We start from the raw sequence: 24,710 nt of genomic DNA, 5'->3' as shown, positions 1-24,710 counted from the left end.
GTAATATCTCGACGGTACGCTGCGAGGCATTCCAGTCCGAGTCCATCCGAAAGTGAGACGGGCCCGGACGTGGGCAAACGCCGTCGGGATCGCGGACGAGTTCTATTAGCGTACCCGTCCAAAAGGCGTCCAGAGGAACACCGTGGGGTTTTAGCCGGCACGAGTCCGGCTGAGAGGAACCCATGAAGGATTTCCCCACGAAAAAAAAAAGGTTGGCTTAATGAAAAGGCCAATATAACATAATCAATACGACCTATCACGCGCTATTTACCCAATAAAACACGGAATTAAAATATTATAATATTTATTTACAATATATATTTTTACCCTACTACAGAGGGTATCGTTTTTTGAGCGTATGTACTCGTATGTATGTCTAATTTTTTAGCACGCCGTGACTTAAACGGCTTGACAAATTTTAACGTACTCGGATTCGAAGGATTCGTTGGATTCGTCTAAATTGTGGGAGTGAAAATAGCGACATAGGCAATGTTTTTGGGCAGTCGGTTTTATGGTTTTATAATAGTATAGTCCGCGCCAAACTACTAGTCCGCTCTGAAGTAGCGCGCAGGTGTAGTCAGAGAGCTAATGGGGTCGAACACAACTACAAGCATATACTCCGTAGCAACAGTAAGGGCACACTAACGCAGCTATGTACCCGCGGGCGAGCGCGGGCAGCGGACGAGTGCCGGTAGGTCCCGTGCTGTCTTCGTCCCGCTGATATCTACAATTTGCTGTTGCGACGCGACTCATTTCTACATTCTGAGCGGACTAGCAGTTTGGCGCGGACTATACTAAATTTATATTACTGTGATAGCTGCTCAGATTAAAACGGGAGATCACGCTTTACGAAACTTACGAAAACACAACTTTCACTAGGGTTAACGACTTTGAACGCCATCGTAGAATTAGTGAATGTTAAGAATGAGAACTTTCTATTAGATTTCGAATTATGTATATTTGCATTATGTAACGACTTGCGACCACATTTTATTCAAACATTTAACAACAGTGTAACTAGTCATCATGATTTATAATGTTGTGTGTGTTTTTCGTGTATACTACAAAATTCTAACAAATTTAGCATACAATATTATTCGATCTAGTCTATCTTTTTTGGTCTGAGGGTATCGGGTACTTTACCTAATACTATGTTTGCAGATGTTCGGCTTGTTAAACAAATGTTTTCCGAATATATAAATGTGAAAAATGACACATACGTAAGATGGTAAATACATATCTAGGAAGGTATAAAATGAGTTAAAAATAAATTCGCGTTATGGGTAATCGATATGTACTCGTAGTAGTATATAGAAAGTGGAATATTCATTAATACGAAACTGTTATGTTATATTTGGTACATTATGTACTTAGAAGTTTTTAGACCAAGTTATATTATCCACAACCCATTACTGTCCCACTGTTAGGCACGGGATTTCCTATCAGATTGAGAAGGATTAGGTCATAGTCCACCGCAATGGCCAAGTGCGTATTAGTAGTGTTCACATACCTTTGACAACAGTTTACAGATTTCTTAGGTAATAAGGTTTCCGTGGTGTTTTTCTTCATCGTTAAAGCTACTGAAATCAGATTCCTATAGAAACATAACTTTTCAAACTTACAATTGGGTTTTGAGCTTTAGATCCCTCGATTGAAAGGCCAGTTTTCAATTACTAGACATGACTGATTCATGTATGTATAGGAATGCAGACTATTTTTGTAAGGGATAAGTAGAATCTAGTGTATGTATATAGGCATAAGCAGTAGTGTATCTTACATGGAGCTTTTGTAGAGATAACGGAGATTATAAAAAGAAATAAGCTTTCCTTGGAATAAAATTAGAGCATACAAATAAAAGGTATACTTAGTGATAATATGGTGTGCTCTTTATAAATACGCAGTACACATCCTATTTAATCTGTGAATGTTTGCGGACTTTTTTAAATCCTTCACATTATCTCCTTTGTATAATATGAAAATATTACATTGTTTGCATAGATTAATAAAGATACTTCGCCGCCTTGAAATTGAATGAAGCCACAAACAGCTTATTATAGTAAGTTCTTTTTTTGAATTCTTGACAAATAAAAACATTTTTAGAGAAAATTTACGAATAACTAATACTGCGTAATTTACATAATAAATAAATAATTTATAATAATAATTTCAAATATTATAGGGACATTTTAGCACGGAGACGTGGCAAAACTTTTTTACGCAACTATTTCAATTCTAAACTGGGTACATTTTCTTGTTAGGAGTGAGTAATCTTTACTAATCTATGATTGTATGTATCAGCCAAATAGCTTAATCAGCCCTTTAATAAACAGCAGTATCACATCAGTTACAGTTAGCCAGATTAATTACCACGCTTTTATTAGCTTGACCTGTATGTATGTATGTATGTAACGGAATCTTTGAACTCGATTGTTACCCACTTTGAACGGTCCGATGAATTTAAAGTTTTGAACAATTATGAAGCGATGACAATACACGATTTAAATAATTTTATTCCATTAACCTCAACAGGATCATCAGGAAACAGGATTAACGATTTTCCTACTCTTCTTTTCTTTTCCTTAACTATAATAATTATTAATGTTTAATACAATATTTATTGATCTGACTAGCTGTTGCTTAGGCCATTCATCAATTGTAGTTCCGGGAGTAGAATAGAACTACGGTATCTCCTGCCTGTCGTAAGAGGCGACTAAAAGGGGATTCCGGGGTTGCGGGTGGCAAGAGTGGGAGCTCGAACCGCCCGTCCGCAACCCCGGGAACGACCCCTGTATGTGTGGTTGCATACCGTTGTACACACCAGACGGTGTGGCGAGCGACAAGCTCACCTGGGCGGAACCCGACGGGGCTATGCGCTAAGAAGACTCCGGTTGCGTTCCTTTGGAGATCCCGGAGTCCTCTACGTAGCGCCGAGGATGGCCACCGGGGGGGTTTTAGTGCGGTAAAAGTCCCACATCAACCCGGCGTCACTCCCATGATGTCGGGTACTTTTTGAAGGTTTCCCCCTCGTGAAAAAAAAGACCATTCATCAAAAACATTGTTATATCATCATAATTTTTAACTCACTACTGTCCCACTGCTGAGCACGTGTCTCTCTTGCAGAAGGATAAGGCCATAGTCACCGCCAAGTGCAAATTGGTAGACTTCAACTGTGAGAACTTTTTTAAAGATCTCTTAGGTATGCAGGTTTCCTTATGATGGTTTTTTACCCTAAAGCAAGTAATTAAAAATTAAAAATACACACACGAGAGTGTCTGTAATTTGAACCTCGGACCCTACTACGGAGAGGTCGCGTTTCAAAACTTTCTACAACTAAGCTATTACTACCAAATACGAAATACGAGCTTTGAAATAAAATTTCCATGGACTGTGGATATATTAATTGAATAAGAAAATACTTGACCATCGATGGACGTGACAATAAAATATTGCGGTTTATCGATACCTAATTGTATGTAAATATCAGTCACTTTTGGTACTTTTAGTACAAACTTAAACAGTTTTTCTTAGCATGAAAACGTAAAAGCCACAACTATTATTTTTCCCACTTAGTGAAGTAATGTTTGTCGCAATTTGGTGCAGATCACGAGAATCGCGGAAAAACCTTGACTTATTATAGAAAACAGAGGCTAAATAAAGTTATAAAAGGTCATAGTTCAAGGTAAAAAACGAATAATGGTATGCTTCTAAATCACATCTTTTGCAATTTTTTTTATGAAGTGGCAAAATTTACGAGTTTAGATTCATATTATCGCGGATTTTATACATTTTGGTACGACTGGTTTTTTGTTTTATTATTATTTGTTTCTCATGTGCAAAAAAATTGTGATTGTATTGAAGTACAGTAAATATATAATGTGAGTAATTTTAAATCGGATATAGGTAAAAAATCTTTATTTAGTAAATCTACAGCTTCATTTATACATGATATCTAATACTTAATATAGTAAAAGTACTTAATGGATTTACATTTTAAATTATAGTATTTAATTAATTGTTTTAATTTTAAATATTAAAAGAGCTTGTATTAAAATTTTACTTTTCAATCAATCAAAACTATTATGTAAATTCATTTGTTTTTATTACGTTGTTATTGTAGTTAATGAAAAAAGTATGTCTATCATATATAAAGACGATTAAAGTCATACTTAAAAGGATTTTAATTACCTTATTAACTCTTCAGCTCATAAAACCCTATCTTAAAACAGTAATTGGAAAAGACAACGTAATTTGATAAGCGAATATAGTTTCGAAGTTACGGAACAGGAAATAAATATTGATGGTTCTTTAGAAGCAACCGGGTTTGGTGAAAGATCGCAGCTGATTTGTCAGCCATTAAAATTGTCCTTACAGAGTCGGGTCTTTAACCGAGTAGAGAGGACGTGTGCATTCTCTGCATGTATTATTAAAGGTCTCGCTATAACGGACGTTCCTCATTACAGGTGGATGTATTTCGAGCAGCGGGACGACAATAAACAAGTCGAAGAAGTCGACAGCGCGAATAAAGATATTTAGTGCGTTCACATATATCAGAACTTTATTTAGTGACTGAACAAGTGTTAAGTAAAGTGTTTTGTTTATAAAAGTGCAAATAAAATCTTAAGTGGCAACAGTAGCTTCATTTCTTTTAACCCGTTTTAAAGTGCAACGGATGTCATCGTAGACATATTTGATCACCTACTTAACGATCAATCGATTGTTTGAATTTAATATCGGCTGTGTTTAGTTTATTTTCAATTCGCCGCGCTTGTTTGTGGACGCTTAAAGACTGATATGACAACATAAGGGTGTTTGTTTACATAGAGGCGAACAATCGACTAGCTGCGAGCCGAGACTCGCCGGTCGTGTGCTAATCTCCGTCTGGTGTGAGCGTGCACACTGACGACAATGTGATTGTATAGTATTATAAACGTTTTTTAAATCGACGTCCGTTCAACGGAGGCGGATTCTCTATTCTACTATATTGAACTTTTAGAATGCTCTCGCCGTAACGTTTACTTAGCGTCTCAATAGAATTTTAAACGAAATAAATAACAAAGAGAGCCAATACAATACGATTCGCGCCAAAATGGAGAAAGATCCGCCGAAAAAATCCGAAGAAACGACAGAGGAGCTGCCGTTGAAGACGGCAATAAATAATAATTTAAAAGACATGCCCTTTCTGGAGAAATTGAGATATGTGAAATCTAATATAACAGTGGAGCCGGTCTTAGCGATGTTCGTGATGCCGAGCGTGTTGGCGATGTTGGCGGTACAGAATCTCAACTTGGATAAGGCTTGTAGAGTGAATCTAGGGTTTTCGGATGATGTATGTACGGATTTGCGGCTGAGGAAACGTGCGAACCACACTTTCGAGGAGGATGAAGTACAAACCCTCATAGCCTCAGTACAAGCGTGGAAGAGCGTCATTCAAACCGCAATACCCGCTTTCCTGATGCTGTTCATCGGAGCGTGGAGTGACAAAACAGGAAAGAGAAAGATATGTATGCTAATGCCGATCTTCGGGGAGTTCATGACGTGTGTCCTAAATATGATAAACACGTATTTTTTCTTTGAGGTCCCAGTGGAGTTGACAGTGTTTATGGAGGTTATATTTCCGGCCCTCACCGGCGGTTGGTACACGATGTTTCTCGGTACTTTTAGTTACTTGGGTGATATAACATCGATGGAAATGAGGACATTCCGTATGGGAATATTGAGTTTGTGCATGACAGTCGGATTTCCCATCGGGACTGGGTTGAGTGGGGTGTTGTTGCGTTATACCGGATACTATGGAGTGTTCGCTATATCAGCGGCATTTCAACTGATAAATTTCGGTTATGTGTTTTTTGTTATCCCTGATCACACGTGGCTGGAAAATAAGGAAAAGGTTGGTAACATCCATTCAGCTTCATTTTCACTTTTATTCGACAAGACGTTTTAAGTGACATGTTTCTTTATTTTTAGAAACAACGGACCGGTTGCACTGGATTTTTTATGGACTTTTTCGATTTCCACAGTATTAAAGAAACATTGGCGATTGCTTTTAAGAAAGGTCCAAATAACAGAAGACTGAGGATAATCCTAATTTTGACTGTTGTGTGCTTGAGTTTTGGATGCATGTGGGGTATGTATTTAATTTTTTTGTTTAAAACGGCATTCATATTACTTATACTATTTCCTTGCCTGAGCAAATATGTTTTTGCTTTTTCTTTTTTTCTTGCGCAGAAACTTAACTCGTTCAAGGTAAAATGAATATTTGCGCGAGAATCACCACAAATATTGTTTACTTTTTAACAAGAATAGCGCGCACAAATAGATTAAAAATCAATATGGATGTTTTTTTATTATTCTCTAAAGCTTATCTATTTTTATTAATTTGTAAAAGCATAAAATAATGCAACGAGCATTGCGAACGGTCACTTACCGCTTGATACGCAGACTGTCCCGGGTTCGATTCCCGGCCAGACCCATATCTAAATTACGAATGTAGATTTCTGTTCAGAGTCTGGGTGTTTGTGTATTCGTCTATGTATTGTATATGTCCATAACACCCGAGATACGGAAATAATAGTGTGGGTTTTTGAGTGTATAGCGTTTTCTGTTTTGTCTGTACCAAAGTGTTTGTCTTAAAGATAGAATAGGTTGTAAAATCTCTTTAAAAAGGATTTAGGCATCAATTTTTATTCTATTGCAATCTACAGCCTATAAAGTACACCTAATTATGAATATATTTTTAATGTTCACAAACATTACAAAGATATTATATCTTTTGTCAACAAATAGTAGACAACGTATAGGCAAACGTGATATGTCCTCAGAAATCAGTTGCTCTATGGTGTTTGTAGAGTTTCGTTGTATTACTCATGTCTTAATGTGATGTTATCTATCTTTTTATGTCTGAGGTCGTAGTATGCGCATTATAGTATGTATTGTTTTTGTTATTTTATTATGAAGATGCCTTGACATAAAGTGTTATTCTATGTAAATTAAAATAGATATGCGGTTTTTATGACTTATTGAGCAATACAAGATATTATGATACTACCGCATAGTTTTTTTCAAGGGCTTTATTTTTTTGCACAGACACTAAATAATTTTATAATATAAAAGTAGGTTCAGTTACTTCATATAATTAGCTAAGTGCGAGCGAAAGACTCGTCAAAATGGGGCCAGCTGTATTGAAGATTAGCCGGAACAGACAGACAGACAGGGAAAAAAATATTATTAATACTGCATATACTTTTATATGCAATTAGTAAACTGCTATTATTTTGAAATTACAAACAGAAATCGACTTTTTGTTAAATCGATTTTAAGGCGGTAGAATACTCCAGGGTTCGTTTCCACAGCACTACCGTCATACCTATTTCTGCTTAGTAACAGCAGTGTTAAGCGCTGCTGTGTTCCGATTTGGGTGATGCTGTAAGGGAGACATCCGAGACGTTCCAAAGTCTCCAGGGGTAGCATCGCTTTTGCAACGATACTCAGAACATTATCATATTGCTGTTATATACCAATATATTAAATATAATATAAATGCCACATTTTTAATTATCCACATTTATACTCAAGGACTTCGCTAGTAATTAAATACTTATGATAAGTAACAATAATTATAATACGTACTCAGTATAAGCACACCGTACCATACGTATAGATGACCACTGTTGTATAGCATACGATATTAAAACTTAAAAACAGTATACTAAATACCACAATCCTGTACTAAGTAATAGCCTTCCGTACCCAACCAACCATTCTAAATAATAACTTTAATTGTGAATTAATTTAGTAGGTGCCATATATTATATTATTAAAGTTTCTACGTGATTTCCTGAGAATTGAATGTGAAGATTTTTAAGACACTATGAAGGTAGAATCCTTTGTGGTTCGATTATGGTGGCACCCGCGCTATACATATTTCTACCTACGTGTTAAGCGCTGCTGTGTTCAGCTTTGAAGGGTGTAAGTATACTTATTAGCGCCTCTGGATTTAGTCCTCAGGGTTAGTTCAACACTGATGTCTATTGGTGGTAGTTGCTACTTTACGGGACCTGCCTGTATAAAAGAATACTTTTTGTCTGCCACGGCACGTGTCTGATACGCTTTATAAATCGCGGGACTCAAGTTATACGGGCGTTCATAGATTCTTTACGTTAAATTGTTTTCTTACTAAATTAATTATCATGATGATCGATTGGGAGATTTTGTATCAACAAATTTGGAATAAAACAAAAACGCATTTTTTATAAGCTCTTATGGTTTGAAGCCGCAAAATGTATAGGCTTTGTAGATATAAAGTATGTGTACGAACTTAAATCTAGAGTAATCTTTGGGACCGGTTGTGACCACGTACGAAATATATTGGTTGTTTTTGTTCCCTTCTACTTTTGCTTTATTTTATTCGTCCATTGCTCCCGTTTAAAGGCTGAGCCCATTTGTACCTATAGCCAAATTTTGGGTAAAGTAAACTGCACGCTTAGCTGCAACATTTTTTAAAATACGCTTTCTATACTCACATACCTACACTAGGATTCCCTGTATCGTGGATCCATGGACTCACACAGACGAACACACAAACACCCAAACCAGAACAGATATCCAAATTCATCTATCAGATATCTGCCTGGCCGGAAATCGGACCTGGAACCCTTTGCGCGTCCATTAAAATACTAAACATTATTTAAACTTAACCAACTTTCTTAATCTTCTTATATATAATATTCTCGTGTCACAATGTTAGTTACCGTACTCCTCCGAAACGGCTTTACCGATTTTGCACCAAATTTTATAAGCATATTCAGTAGGTCTGAGAATCGGCTAATATCTATTTTTCATATCCCTAAGTGATAAGGGTTGTTCACCCTTAACATTTTTTTATTTGTATGGCAACTTAACGTTTGCCGGGTCAGCTAGTAAAATTACAAAATTAAATAAAATTGCGAGTTTTAAATAAACCTCTGCTTTTCTATCTCTATCTCATATATTTTACTTGAAACGACAGGTATAAGTTAAACAAAACGTAGCAAGGCAGCAAGTGTAATTGCATAATAAAACATTATATCAAGTGCTCATTCGTTTCGAGATGGAAAATGTATTACAACTATGGCTTTACGAGAAGCGCTTATCATTTGTGTGTACTGTTTGAATTTTGAGGGTCTTTTAGGGTTCCGTACCCAAAGTGTAAAACGGTATTTGTACGAACTTTCCTATAGAGCAAGTGGTTTTTCTTTGGGACCGGTTGTGAACATGCAAAACATGTATTGATTGTTTTTGTTCCTTGCTACTAACTTTTTGCTTTATTTTAATTCCTTCATTGCTCCCGTTATAACGAGCCAAATGTAAAGTCAAATAATGTTTATGTATATGAGTATGTAAATGATTACATACACATTATATACAAATTATTACATATACCTACATGTCATAACCACTGTAAAAACAAATTTTGAATCAAGTAACCTACACTTTTAGTTGCTTCATTAAAAGACTAAAAACTAACTCAACCAAAAAGAAATCTTAGTAAAATTACAATATGAAATAGAAATTACGTCTTTTAAATAAACCTCTATCTCATACATTCTACTTGAAAAGACAGGTACACGTTAAGCAAAACGTAGCAAGGTAGCAAGTGCAATTGCATAATAGAACATTATATCTAGTGCTCATTCGTTTCGAGATGTATGACAACTGTGGCTTTACGAGGAGCGCTTATCATTTGTGTGTACTGTTTGAATTTTGAGGGTCTTTTAGGGTTCCGTACCCAAAGTGTAAAACGGTATTTGTACGAACTTTAGTCTAGAGCAAGTGGTTTATATTTGGAACCGGTTGTGACCACGTAAAACATGTATTGATTGTTTTTGTTCCTTGCTACTGACTTTTTGCTTTATTTTAATTCGTTCATTGCTCCCATTATAAGGAGCCAGATGTAAAGTGAAATAATTTGTGTATAATGAGTATGTAAATTATTACATACAAATTATTACATATACCTACATGTCATAACCACTGTAAAAACAAATTTTGAATCAAGTAACCTACACTTTTAATTGCTTCATTAAAATACTAAAAACTAACTTAACCAAAAAGAAATCTTAGTAAAATTACAATATGAAATAGAAATTACGTCTTTTAAATAAACCTCTATCTCATATATTCTACTTGAAAAGACAGGTACACGTTAAGCAAAACGTAGCAAGGTAGCAAGTGTAATTGCATAATAAAACATTATATCTAGTGCTCATTCGTTTCGAGATGTATGACAACTGTGGCTTCACGAGGAGCGCTTATCATTTGTGTATACTGTTTGAATTTTGATGGTCTTTTTAGGGTTCCGTAGACAAACGGTAAAAACGGTATTTGTACGAACTTTCCTTTAGAGCAAGTGGTTTTTCTTTGGGACCGGTTGTGAACATGCAATACATGTATTGATTGTTTTTGTTCCTTGCTACTAACTTTTTGCTTTATTTTAATTCGTTCATTGCTCCGGTTATAAGGAGCCAAATGTAAAGTCAAATAATGTTTATGTATATGTGTATGTAAATTATTACATACACATTATATACAAATTATTACAGATACCTACATTAGTATATGTTATGCCCACTGTAAAACAATTTTTGAGTAAGTAACCTACACTCTTAGTTGCTTCATTAAAATACTAAAAACTAACTTCAACAAAAATAAATCTTATTAAAATTACAAAATTGCAATATGAAATAGAAATTACGTCTTTTAAATAAACCTCTATCTCATATATTCTACTTGAAAAGACAGGTACACGTTAAGCAAAACGTAGCAAGGTAGCAAGTGTAATTGCATAATAAAACATTATATCAAGTGCTCATTCGTTTCGAGATGGAAAATGTATGACAACTGTGGCTTCACGAGGAGCGCTTATCATTTGTGTATACTGTTTGAATTTTGATGGTCTTTTTAGGGTTCCATATACAAACAGTAAAAACGGTATTTGTACGAACTTTAGTCAAGAGTAAGTGGTTTTTCTTTGGGACCGCTTGAGACCATGTAAAACATGTATTGATTGTTTTTGTTCCTTGCTACTGACTTTTTGCTTTATTGTAATTCCTTGATTGCTCCCGTTATAAGGAGCCAAATGTAAAGTGAAATAATGTTTATGTATATGTGTATGTAAATTATTACATACACATTATATACAAATTATTACAGATACCTACATTAGTATATGTTATGCCCACTGTAAAACAATTTTTGAGTAAGTAACCTACACTCTTAGTTGCTTCATTAAAATACTAAAAATTAACTTCAACAAAAATAAATCTTATTAAAATTACAAAATTGCAATATGAAATAGAAATTACGTCTTTTAAACAAACCTCTATCTCATATATTCTGCTTTAAACGACAGGTACACGTTAAGCAAAACGTAGCAAGGTAGCAAGTGTAATTGCATAATAGAACATTATATCAAGTGCTCATTCGTTTCGAGATGTATCACAACTGTGGCTTCACGAGGAGCGCTTATCATTTGTGTATACTGTTTGAATTTTGATGGTCTTTTTTAGGGTTCCGTATCCAAATGGTAAAAACGGAACCCTTTTACTAAGCTTTCGCTGTTTTACCATCTGTCCATCGGTCACAACACTCTATCTCTGGAACCGTTATAGATAGACCGTTTAAATGTTTACAATGCATTCCTTTCCATGGCTGCTGAAAAATAAAAAAAATGAAAATTTGGTGGTAAGGAACCCTCCGAGTGTGATTACGGCTCGTACTTGGCCAATTATTATATAATATGGGAGTAGCAGATGAGTCCATCGTCATGTAATAAACCCCAGATAAGATTAGATTCCTACCTAAGGTCGGCCTCAGTTGCGTTGATGCCCCTGAGGACTAAATTGGAACGTTTCGGAAAAGTATGTCTTCCTTACCATACCCTTCAAACCAGACACTGCTGTTATTAGGTAGAAATAGGTATGGCACTGGTGCCGCCGTAATCGAACCACTTGAGTTTCTGCCATCTTCAAACTTCACTATACACTACTTCTTACTTATTACATCATAATAATACACATCATAATACACTACTTACTTACTACATCATAATATTATCCTTTATTGTTTTACGGATAAAAACATCGACTTAACACTTTTGAAAAAACCATCCGTTCCACCGCTAAAGTGATATAACATGTTCACCGAGCGTTGTTGACACATCGCATATAAACAGTTGCCGAGTAAATCATCGTGTTGTATGCATGTCAGCATGTGCATGCATATTACGGGCGCTGTTAAATCTGTATGCTGCATACATTTCTGGTACTTGTGACACTTGTTAACTTGTTACGTTTGCGGACAATAGTTACGAGTTCAAAAATAAATTCAATAAACACACACATGCACACGTATAGTTTCTTGCGCCGCTTCTTCTTCATAGCGAAATACATTCCGAAGCGGTGATAGTTTGTTGACTTCCAAAAAGTATTCTATATGAATCAATTTTGAATAAATGAGATTTGAATTTGAATAAAATAAGAATGAAAAGTAAAAGAAGGAAAGAAAAAAATAAAGTTCTTTTTGCTTGAATTAAATTAAGTTTTTTATATGCAATTCCAAAGAAAATTAGTATCATCTCGGTATATATGTAAAGGTTAGGTTAGGTTAGGTTATTTAATTCAATAGTTTGTTATAATTTATAATTCCGTAAACTATTGAATTATCGCTGTTGTTAAAGGATTTCAACTGCATAAGATTTACCTACTTATTTGAGAATTTGGAGATTTGTAAATCTAAAACTTAATATGAAATCCTTACCTCACGTTTAAATATTTTGTTTATTTTTACTAAAGTAATTGCAATGCAGTAAGATTTTTGTAGTATCTAGACTTTGTACCGATTTCTGCAAATTAGGTTAAGTAACTTTTGAGTTTTTGAACGATTCCCTTACTTTCCTTATACATCCAATGCAAGCATTTTCTACACGGGGTCGTTTATAGAGATACTGTTTTCAAGGTTGCTAGTAGAAATATAGAAAAAAAATTTACGTCATAGGATTAGTTACTTATATGTCTTGCAAATTGTAGGTGCATAAATTAATTATATTAAATTTATGAAATTGTTTGTATCAACTGACTTTCTCAAGATATTCTTTTATAAAGAAAATGTATGTCATGAACATATAATACAGTTCTATAATTTTGTAGGATCTGTGGTAGGTATATGGTCTGTGATCTTCTTAAGATTTTGAATCTGTACATATTTATATTCTCTGTTGTCTTAAATCAAAAACGACACTGAGCCAAGTAGGAATACTAACAAGCGTAGAATATTATGAATTAATCGCGAGCACCGTAATATCTTACTCAATATCGCAAATTAGTATGTGCATTGTGCGAGGTTCACTATTTTATAAAAAAATATAAATTTTGTTTTTCACGAACTTAACGTCACTGGTTTCGGTACCGGTAAAACAAATACTTTATAAACGCACCCACATAAAATTACACTTAGAAAGCTGGCTACTTCAATACCTTCTTTGGAGAATTGCATTGAACACTTCCAATGCTTAATTCAGGAAGTATCTAGTGATTGGTTCAAAGAAATTGAATTAGATTCTTGTAGTTCATGCTCCGTGAAATGCAAGTAAGAAATAGGCACGCAAATAACTTGAAGACATAAAATGTATATCTTTGGATGAGATTTAAAAAAATGTTGAAAGTGAATATTAACTTCACGCGGTCACCATATCGGTAACGAGCAGAAGGTTTCAGATTCGATCTCTGGTCAGACGGATATCAGAATGGGGAATTTAGAATTTAGCTCTAAGTACAAATACCCAGATTTGTATATTTGTCTATGTCTACGTCCATAGCTCCTACGACACAGAAAATGATCATAGCCCTTTATGAGTATAGAAAGCGTTTTTGTAATCTAAATATATATAACTCAAAGGTGAGTGACTGACATAGTGATCTATCAACGCACAGCCCAAACCACTGGACGGATCGGGCTGAAATTTGGCATGCAGGTAGATGTTATGACGTAGGCATCCGCTAAGAATGGATTTTGATCAATTCTACCCCAAGGGGATAAAATAGGGGATGAAAATATTACTTCGAAACGCGAGCGAAACCGCGGGCAAAATCTCGTGAAAGTATAAATTACAGATGTCCAGGGGCGGTAATGACGTCTTACTATCAGGTGAACTGTAACTCATTTGCCACTCAAATCTTATAAAAAACTAGCTGACCCGGCAAACGTTGTGTCATATAAATAAAAAAATGTTAAGGGTGAACAACCCTTAGCACTTAGGGGTATGAAAAATAGATAGTAGCCGATTCTCAGACCTAATAAATATGCATATTAAATTTGGTGAAAATCGGTAAAGCCGTTTCGGAGGAGTACGGTAACTAACACTGTGACACGAGAATTTTATATATAACATATTATTGCTCAGTGTGTGTTAGTGGCATAGATTAGTAAAGAGACTTCGCCGCCTTGAAATTGAATGGAGCCACAAAAGGCTTAGTAAGTTCTTTTTTTGAATTCTTGACAAATTAAAACATTTTTAGAGGAAATTTACGAATAAACAGCTAATACTGCGTAATTTACATAAAAAATAAATAATTATTTAAAATATTTTAGGGACATCTTAGCACGGAGACGTGGCAAAACTTTTTTTCGCAACTATTTCAATTGTCAAAACTGGTTACATTTTCTTGTTAGGAGTGAGTAATCTTTACTTATCTATGGTTAGTGGTAGTTAATCCTCCGTTTGCTAATGTATGTAGCGACTTCCCAGAGTTCCTCAAGAGACGTTTTTGTATCACCCTGTCGAAGTCTTCTCAAGTTTTCTCTTGGGACTGTATCACGGCCGCTCCCCGGGCATGTCCTAGCCCGGCGGGAGATTTCCCTTTGCCATATATATAATCTAGATTTAGAGGTAGGTCAAGTATTACGAAAATATTTAATTTTAAATATCTTTAAACTAAATTTATAATCTGAAATTTCAACTTTGTAAGTACTTTGAATATCAAAGGCGCCAAAAAGCTAATTGTACCTACAGTATAAAAATATTTTTACTTACGTAAACAGTAAGCTGATAATATTATATATTCTCTTTAATTATTATCGTATAAATTTCTTGCTTTATAAATATTTACGCTTATAATCGTATAGAATTAAATATATCAATTATTACGTAGTAATAACTGATATACTTAATTATACTTAATATAAATATAACATGCTAATTTTTGCCCGCTGCTTCGCTCGCGTTTAAAAAAAAATAATATGACATACTAACATACAAAAAACTGAAAATTCGTACCTACATTGGAATGACAGTGGCGCCATCTGGCGAAAATTGGTCGTACCAGCTCTGAAACCTTCGTGGGCTCATGGACAACAACTTTGCTAAAGATCATCACTTGATAAATTGCATAGTTTACGATTCAATCCTTAGTAATATCGATTAAAATAATAGTTTTTTTTTAGTCCAAGAGATCGATTCTCCGATTAATCGATCTTAGATCGCGATCCCTATTGATCCCGTGGGATTTCCGGGATAAAAACTATCCTATGTCCTTTCTCGGGTCTCAGACTATCTTTGTACAAAATTTCATTAAAATAGGCTCAGTGGTTAAGGCGTGAAGAAGAGACAAACAGACAGACAGACAGGCAGACAGAGTTACTTTTGGATTTATAATATTAGTAAGGTTAGTAAGGATAAGGATGTATACAATGTATAAATTATTAAATATGTATTATAACACCTATATAAATACTAAATATGTATCCATTGAAATCATTATGATTACTGTAAATATTGTAAGTCGCTGTCGTCAATCGACTATGAAGACCCTGGGAAAAGACCACAAAAATCGGGAGCGATTGAGATGAGTTTCATACCACTCAGCTACTTTTGACACTATAGTGTTCATCTACATTTGAAATTTTACGACGTTCATCTAATTATGGTGCTATAAATATAAACATTTGGGTGTATAGGTATTTTTGAAACCTTAATATGTTCAGTTACTTTTGGAGCTGACTGTACATAAATAAATTGCAACCGATATGTATTCGCGGAACACACACATCAAGTGACATTTACCTTTTACGATGTTAAATCAATAATAAAATAATGATGACGTATCATTGGTATTATTGTTCAATGTGCACGTTTTATTTAGTTTTTTCTTGCAGGTGAACTGAGTGTGATGTATATCTTTGCTCGCTACCGTTTCAATTGGGATGAAGTGAGCTACAGTATATTTTCTACGTATAGTCTTATCACACATTCCTTAGGTAAGTATATTTTTATTATTTACATTTTTGTAGGTTTTTTTTATAATATAGGAGTAGCAGACGAGCATGTAGTCCACCTAATGGTTAGTGGTTATTGCCGCTTGTGGACATCTGTAATCAACTCCAGATAGAATTAGATATTCCTACCTGAGGTCGGCCCTAGATGCGCCGTTACTTCTGAGCACTAAGCTGGAACGCCTCAAAGAAGTATGTCTCCCTTACCACACCCTTCAAACCAGAACCCAGCAGCACTTAACGCAGCTGTTATGAGGCAGAACGACACTTATTTCGGATCAATAACGGCGTTTTTAAGTGCCACTGTATTTCGATTTTAAGGGTGTGTTTAGGGTTCTCCTATGCCTACAAAATTAGTACTGATGTGTTAGCATGGCGTTTGTGGCTAACACCGGCACACCTATTTCTGCCTAATAACTGAAGTGTCAAGCGCTGTGTTCTGGTTTGAAGTTTGTGGTAAGGGAGACTTACTTTCCCGAGGCGTTCCAGCTTAGGAATTAGGTTGTTTGCTTTTGTATTAATTGCCACAATGACATAGGGGTGTCATTATAGTGATTCATTCTTCATTGTAGAAAGCATTTATTGTCTTATCATCATATTTTGTCTCTTTAACAGAATACTTGAAGCAATAGTAGATAGGCACTCACCAGCCAATTGATAGTGTGGCGACCTCCCGCTACTCGACAAGAGATGGCGCCACGAGTATTCTGAATCACGCTATCGAAGTTTTATAAATATCTGGCATATATACAAGTTCCGAACTGAGACTGTCGGAGCACGGCCGCTCCCCGGGCATGATCACCTAGCCCGGCGGGAGATCTCCCTTTGCCAAAATAGTTTAAGTGAGAACCCCTCGTATCGAGTGCTTGTTCAAATAATTATTATTGAGATTATTAGAAAATTCTCGCGAATTGACCATAATAGCGTAACGATGTTTGTGATGCATTACCATACCATACCATATAACTTTTTTTATAATATAGGAGTAGCAGACTGTCAGCCCACCTGTTGGTAAGTAGTTCCTGCCGTCCATGGACATCTATAATCAACCCCTGATAGGTTTAGAATTTCCTAGGTGATGTCCGGCACATATGACCGCCGGCCGCCACCCTTGAGGAATAATTAGGAACGCCTCAGCAATGTGTTTTTTTAAATACCCTTCAAATCAGTACAGTAACGCTTAACACTGATTTTATCAGGCAGAAATTATCATCATTATCATCATCATCATCAACCCATTACTGTCCCACTGCTGGGCACGGGTCTCCTCTCAGAATGAGAAGGATTAGGCCATAGTCCACCGCGCTGAACAAGTGCGTATTGGTAGACTTCACATACCTTTAAGATTTTTTTATATACTATAAATCTCTCAGGTATTCACGATTTCCTCACGATGTTTTTCTTCACCGTTTAGCAAGTGATAATTATTTTTTAATACGCGCATAAATTTGAAAATCAGAGGTGCGTGCCTGGGATTTGAACCTCGGACCCCTCGATCGAGAGGCCGCGTTTCTTAACCACTAGGCTATCACTGCTTTCCAGAAATACGAGTTGATAATGTGGCTGTGGTCTTCCGGAGTCAAATCACAAAGTGTTCTTTAAGTTTTTAACTTTTTAATTATTTAATACCGTTTAGGTTATTTGTTGTTTCATTAATTTCTTTGTAATAATTTCTAGGTACAATGTTCTCAATAAGCGTATTCAGTAAGAAGTTTGGTGTTGATGATGCGGTCCTGGGTATGATATCTACCAGCAGTAAGATATGTGGTGCGTTGGTATTCGCATTTGCTAGAAACGGCTATGAAATTTATGTTGGTGAGTATGTGTTACGAGGTAATATGTATCTGTATTTGTTACTTCGTGTGTGAGGGTAAAATTTTGCATTAGTTCTACGTTATAAAAATAAAAATTACTTTAACACATTTCACTCGAAAAATAATGCTGGCCACATATTTTATTGACTGTATTCGTGATTTTAAGAAAAAGGGGGATAATGGCGGGAAATGCAGATGACAAGTACGATATATGTGGAGGTATTGGAATTATATAATTAAAAATAACTAGCTGTTTTCAACTTTGTGATTCAAGTCTTTCATTGGAGATATCCCTTAAAATAAGCAAATGGACTGAAGTTTTCCATAATATGAATTTCATTTAGATAATAATGTATGATTAGTGATTTCACTTTAAAACCAATATGGCGGGCAAAATAATAAAGAACAAACATCATAATCATCAAATAATAATAAACTTAAATCAAAAGTAAATTAGTATTAATATGATACGTAAATCCAAATATATTAATTATTTATTCAGCGTAATTATAAAGTATTCAATGCCAAATATTTCACGAGCAAACTTTTTGCTTTAATTAAAGTACGTAATAATTATTATTTGCTTACGTAATGGAAATGTTATAAAGAAAACATAATTATTATTCCACTTATTTTAAAATTAACTTATTATTGCAATTATATCTTTGTATAGTATTTATTTCAATATTGCTACTAAATAAGAATTAAATTATCTATAATAATGTAACGTGACTGCAACACATGAAATAAATTATATTTTATTTTTCAGCTCCTATAGTTGAGATTCTCAACGGCACGACAACAATCGCTTTAAGGTCCATCGCATCAAAACTAGTTTCTCATCAAGAATTAGGTAAATACATCGAAATGTTCCTTTAGTTCGTTAAAATTCTCAGAAATGTTATCTTTCATTCTATACGGTAATAGGTTTTTAAAAATGCATATCCTACAACTGATAATAAGCAGTCATTGGTAACGGATAAAGCTGAGTTCAATGGCGACTATCGCTTGAACAACTCGAAGCTTTAGCGATTATCGTTCTCAACCCATTACTGTCCCACTGCTGGGTGAGCAGAGGATAGCTTTTAGAGAGAGATAGAGACTGATACATTTAGGCCAAAGTCAGAGGTATGTGCCTGGGTTTAGAACCTCGGACTCCCAGAATGAGAAGCCAAGCTTCTGACTTTCACAGTTTCTTTGCGAATATCGCACGTTATTAATAATCGATCTATCCAATGTTACCTTCCAAAATTCGTATTTTTTAACTTTTGCCTACTAGAAATGATCGCATTTTCATCGTGATTCAGGTCGTCCACGGTCTGTGGATTCTAATCTGATCTAGCATTAATAACAGATGCCTATTGGCGGCAGTAGCTACTTGCCTTCAGGTGGACTGTTTCCTCGTTAGCTACTTCCATAAAAAGGTTGTTTCTTCCAGGCAAAGTATACTCGCTATTCGGTGTAGCGGAGACGACGATGCCGCTGATATTCTCTCCGCTGTACTCCCGGGTGTATATCGCGTCGCTCCACGTGCTGCCGGGCGCGGTGTTCCTGCTCAGCGTCCTTGCCACTATCCCTGCTTTGGGGATCTTCGCGTGAGTTATGATAAGTATTCGGTGTAGCGGGAGGACAATGCCGCTGATATTCTCTCCGCTGTACTCCCGGGTGTACATCGCGTCGCTCCACGTGCTACCGGGCGCGGTGTTCCTGCTCAGCATCCTGGCCACTATCCCCGCTTTGGGGATCTTCGCGTCGAGTCGTGATAAAATATCAATTTTTCCATAAATTAAAATTTATGACATTTATTTATGCCTATTTATCGATTTTTATTTATATACTCATTATGTATGGTTCGTTATTTAAATTTTAATTTGTAATTATTTGTGTATTTATAGTTATTTATTAATTTCTCCTACGTTTTATTAAAAAATACAAATAGAATGGAGAAGGATAACATAGTCCACCATAATAGTAAAAGGTGTAGAACTCCCATGTATTTATGTGCCTCGCAACATTTGTATTTTTTTCTACTTAGGTACTAATTATAATAATATTACTAATTTTAATAAAATTTAATTAGGTACTACTTTTAATAATATTATAACTTGTAGGTAAGGAAAAAATGAATCTCGGACCTCTGAGAAACTAAGTTCATACGACTAAACACCGCTGTTTATATATCTTGTAGGTACATTTATAAGCTACCATTTTGTACAGTCTTTCTATCTTCAGGGACTTTATTCTAGAATTGTTTTCTTTAACATTATAGTTTTTACGTGGCGCGTGACTGGAGAAACAATTCTGTGTACTTAAGTTAGCGTTTTTAGTCCCTAGTGTATTTTGAGAACTCACGGTACGGCGGTAGAACTTAAATACTTTGTTATACAGGGTGAATTTTTAAAACGGGCCTTCAGGGCCAAATCCGAAACTATAAGGATTAGCGAAAAATGCTGAGAGGAGTTACGAGGCCGATTTTGATAAAAACTAAAACTTCATCATTACTTTTTTAAAATAACTTTTCCCCTAGCCGGGAATCGAACGAGTTCATTTTGAAAAAAAAAAAATACACCCTCTATATTATTCCACTATCTGATAGTGTTGCTTATAAGGATCAAAATCTGGGAAGTAATGATAAATGACAAACTAGAGGAAAAGCCTCAATTTTAAGAAAATACATATTTTTTTATATTAATTTGGCAGTTAAGTTCCCGCCATTCATCAATTTAAACATTTCGCGTATTAACAATTTTTTGGCTCAATGTTTCAAATCATTCGAAATGGACGTTTTGTTCTTCAAGAATTTATATTTTTATGTCCGACTTAGTTAAGGTTACTTTTAGGACCATTATAATAGATTTAACTTGCTATGGGCCGAGTATCGTTTAATACAGATGTAAAATTGTCAATTTGCGAGAATGTCTTTTTCGAGTCAAATCCGAGTAATAACTAAACAAAGAGATATAGAAAATTATATTTACTGTTGAAACATAGTTATAAACAACAAACAATAACAATTTACTATTTAATCACTTATCTATTTTTATTAAAAAATAAATCCTAAAAACGGCGGTAATTTACTTGCCAAACTATTACTTACTCATACTAAGCCGTATGTCACGGTTATAACATCGAATAATTAGTTGATTAACCAACAAATTCTTCAATGGTATGATTTACGTATGTTTCTAAAGAATTACACATAAATCATTTGTTATGTATAATCCTTAAAGATTAGTATGGCAATGTATGGAAAAATATGTATTTTCTTCAAAATTTTCCTTTTCCTTTAATTTGTCACATAACATTACTTCCCAGAATTTGATCCTTATAAGCGACACTATCAGATGGTGGAATAATATAGAGGGTGTATTTTTTTTAAAAATGAACTCGTTCGATTCCCGGCTAGGGAAAAAGATATTTAAAAAAAGTAATGATGCAGTTTTAGTTTTTATCAAAATCGGCCTCGTAACTCCTTCCAGCATTTTTCGCTAATCCTTATAGTTTCGGATTTGGCCCTGAAGGCCCGTTTTAAAAATTCACCCTGTATAGTTTTTACTTGCTATAAGCCCTATATTTAAAAGAGGTTTATTTTGGCAAAGTAACGCAAGTATTCATTGATATAAGAGAAATATACGAAAATCGGAAATATTTTGAAGAAGGTAGAGTCAGTTTTGGTTCGACTCCGGCGGCACCACCCCCAAACATTTTTCTGCCTAATAACAGCAGTGTTAAGCGCTGCTGTGTTCTAGTTTGAAGGGTGTGTTAATGGAGACATTCTGAGGCATTCCAGCTTAGTAACGGCACATCTCTGGCCGACCTTGGGTATTGAATCAAATCTTATATTACAGATGTCCATGGGCGACAGTAGCCACACGTTCCTCTGCTATTACAAAATTATACAAAAATATAAATAACTTTTTCTGTATCCGATGTTAAATGTTTTGAACTGTCACTTGTTTCAGATGGTTCTACTGTCGACACAAGAAGGACTCGAGGGAGAGCCGGCTTAATGTAACGCCCCCGACACAAAACGCACCAACAGTTGTTTGCACAACTAATTAGTTTCTGTGATATTAAAGTTATTTTACATGTGAAGTAATTTGTGAAACACTTCAAAGAAGGATTATATAAGGGTGATAACACATGACCGACTGTGAGGTAACAAATCAACGTCAGTTTGTATTGCGTTTCGTCGCCGGTGGTTAGCTGATGGTTGTCTACAGCAGTCTGCGACAGTCGAGAATGGCTATGGATACATTGACGCATGTGTATACACATCCATTATAAGGGCGCTACGCCCTTATAATGGATGTGTATAACTGTTTATAAATTATGTCCGTAATTTATTAGGAAGTTCAAATTTATAAGCAATTTTGTAAAAAATCTCTATAATTATATCATCCATGTTAAGCGGAATTTATCTTTGCATGCCTTGAACTCTAATCGGTTAAGCATTCTCGAAGAATCAAAGGTAATGTCATATTAAAAAATATTCTTTTCGGTTCTTGTTTTACGAAACACCAATAGGTATTCGGAATAAATAATGGTGCAGTTTATTTTAGAGATAGACTGGTCGCCGGTCTAAATATAGCGAGTTCCGAGTTCGATTCCCGGCTAGACAGATATTTAAATATTTTTTTTTGTAGTATTTTCTGGGTCTGGGTGTTCTGTATGTCCATAGCACCCATAACACGGGAAAAGTCCTAGTGTAAAAAGCGTTTCGGAAATCGTTACTTACGAGTACATTATGTGATTTGCTGAAATTGGTATCAACCAATGCTAGAGAGAACAGAATGTTATGAAGAAAAAAATTGTATGTTTTTCTTGGAATAGTAATTTCTTCCAATTTTGTAAAAAGAGCTGATGTCAAAGTCTTCCAGAAATGACTCAAAAAGAAGTTCATAATAATCTTTTGTAATGAATTATAATGATTTTTATATCTTTGAAGATTCTGATGGGGAAATGTTAAAATACATATTATATATGTAACTAATGATAATACTGTTCACTTCTACATTAATTGACAAACACTTTAGCTACTACTTTCCTAACTTTAGTAACTTTTATTAGTTACTAAAACTACTGTAAATAGAGATTTATTTATAAAATAAAATTCTGATACATAAAAACAATATTTCATTTATTTTCAAACCTTGTAATTTATTGAATAACAATTTAGTATTAGAAATGGACGTTGAAATAGTTTTATGTTGAAAAATACCTGTCCATTTGACGGGTTAAGAACCTGTTTTACTATTGGCGATGAACCTAAGCGAGAGAATATTTTATAACACTGTCTGTCTATCAAAAACGTAACCCGTTTCAACAGCAGAGATTAAATATGGCGGTTGTGATAAGCCTAAAATTTTTATACAACAAACATAAATAATATTCGTAGAAGGGATATTACTTTAACTTTATTCGCAGATATGTTACCAATTACAAAGGTAAATCTGTTATTATAATTTATATTATGTTGCATTTATATCTACACACATAGTATGTGTCAGACATGGCCCGTGGCAATACAAAAACATATCCTTCTATATAATGTATATGAACAATTGATCATATTTATATCGTACAAGCTGACTCGGCAAACGTTGTGTTGCCATATAAATAAAAAAATGTTAAGGGTGAACAACCCTTATCACTTAGGGGTATGAAAAATAGATAGTAGCCGATTTTCAGACCTACTGAATATGCATATAAAATTTGGTGAAAATCGGTAAAGCGGTTTCGGAGGAGTACGGTAACTAACACTGTGACACGAGAATTTTATATATAAGATGTAACACAACTGCGCAGACTTGGGTCGTGTCTGTCAAAATATAATATCATCGCGTAATTAAATGTTTAAAGCGATAATATCTCGTATTTCACTCGTTAGCAGTGTGCGGCTGCATATCACACCTTTTAATCAGACCACAGCAAATTTTATATTATGCCTCATGCCCCATGTGACAGCGTTAATCGCTTGTATCTTACCCCGTATCGGTAGGACATGGGGTTTATTCCCATAAATATAATACAAACGTCAAATACTGCGTTGTTGTTAGTTGCGTGCATTCGTAAATAATGGCCTTCGCACGAACACTGCAGTGAGCTATGAAAGATATACGACATATACTGTGCATATATAAAGAGGAATGTCCTGAACTGACAGACAGCGCGAACGGCTACTATAGGTAAAGTTTGAAATATTACGACTTTTTCGTCATATCGATTATTTTTTAGAATCAAATTTTGAATTTTATAGGGGAGTGAATAAATTAAAATTCGTATTAGATAAAAACATTTTGACAACCGTTTTGTTACAAATGTAAAGTTTGATGTCAAATTTAACATTTTAGTAAACATAAAAAGACTCACAGACACGAAAATGATTTTTTCATAATATACATTATTTCAAAGGTCTTTTTAAAAAACAATAATGTTAAATTGTAGAAAAAACTCCTAAAAAATTGTAAGCATTTCAAAGATTAAATAAACATTTCTATAAAACGAAACATACTATTAGTCTCTATTTATTGGTCGAAATGTTTTCTCAAATAACCCAATGTTATAATAAAATAATGTCTTATTTTATCTTTC

At 34.8% G+C, this 24,710-nt stretch overlaps 1 protein-coding gene across 1 annotated transcript in view; it reads left to right on the top strand.

The window, feature by feature from the left end:
* The window catches only part of LOC140750584 (uncharacterized), a 48,901-nt gene extending 26,520 nt beyond the window's left edge, over window positions 1–22,381 (top strand). Inside the window, exons 7-13 of the mRNA XM_073084226.1 lie at window positions 5,251–5,887; window positions 5,965–6,124; window positions 16,186–16,287; window positions 17,980–18,117; window positions 18,886–18,969; window positions 19,555–19,711; window positions 22,079–22,381. Of these exons, the coding sequence (XP_072940327.1) occupies window positions 5,251–5,887; window positions 5,965–6,124; window positions 16,186–16,287; window positions 17,980–18,117; window positions 18,886–18,969; window positions 19,555–19,711; window positions 22,079–22,178 (1,378 nt within the window). The 3' untranslated portion in view covers window positions 22,179–22,381. The remainder of the gene's footprint in view (window positions 1–5,250; window positions 5,888–5,964; window positions 6,125–16,185; window positions 16,288–17,979; window positions 18,118–18,885; window positions 18,970–19,554; window positions 19,712–22,078) is intronic.
* Window positions 22,382–24,710: the final 2,329 nt, after the last annotated feature.

Source organism: Epargyreus clarus, unplaced genomic scaffold (assembly GCF_041222505.1).
Source record: "Epargyreus clarus isolate Ecla_fem2 unplaced genomic scaffold, WU_Ecla_fem_2.2 ptg000021l, whole genome shotgun sequence".
NCBI classification, from domain to species: domain Eukaryota; kingdom Metazoa; phylum Arthropoda; class Insecta; order Lepidoptera; family Hesperiidae; genus Epargyreus; species Epargyreus clarus.
This window is presented reverse-complemented; position numbering and strand designations above follow the sequence as displayed.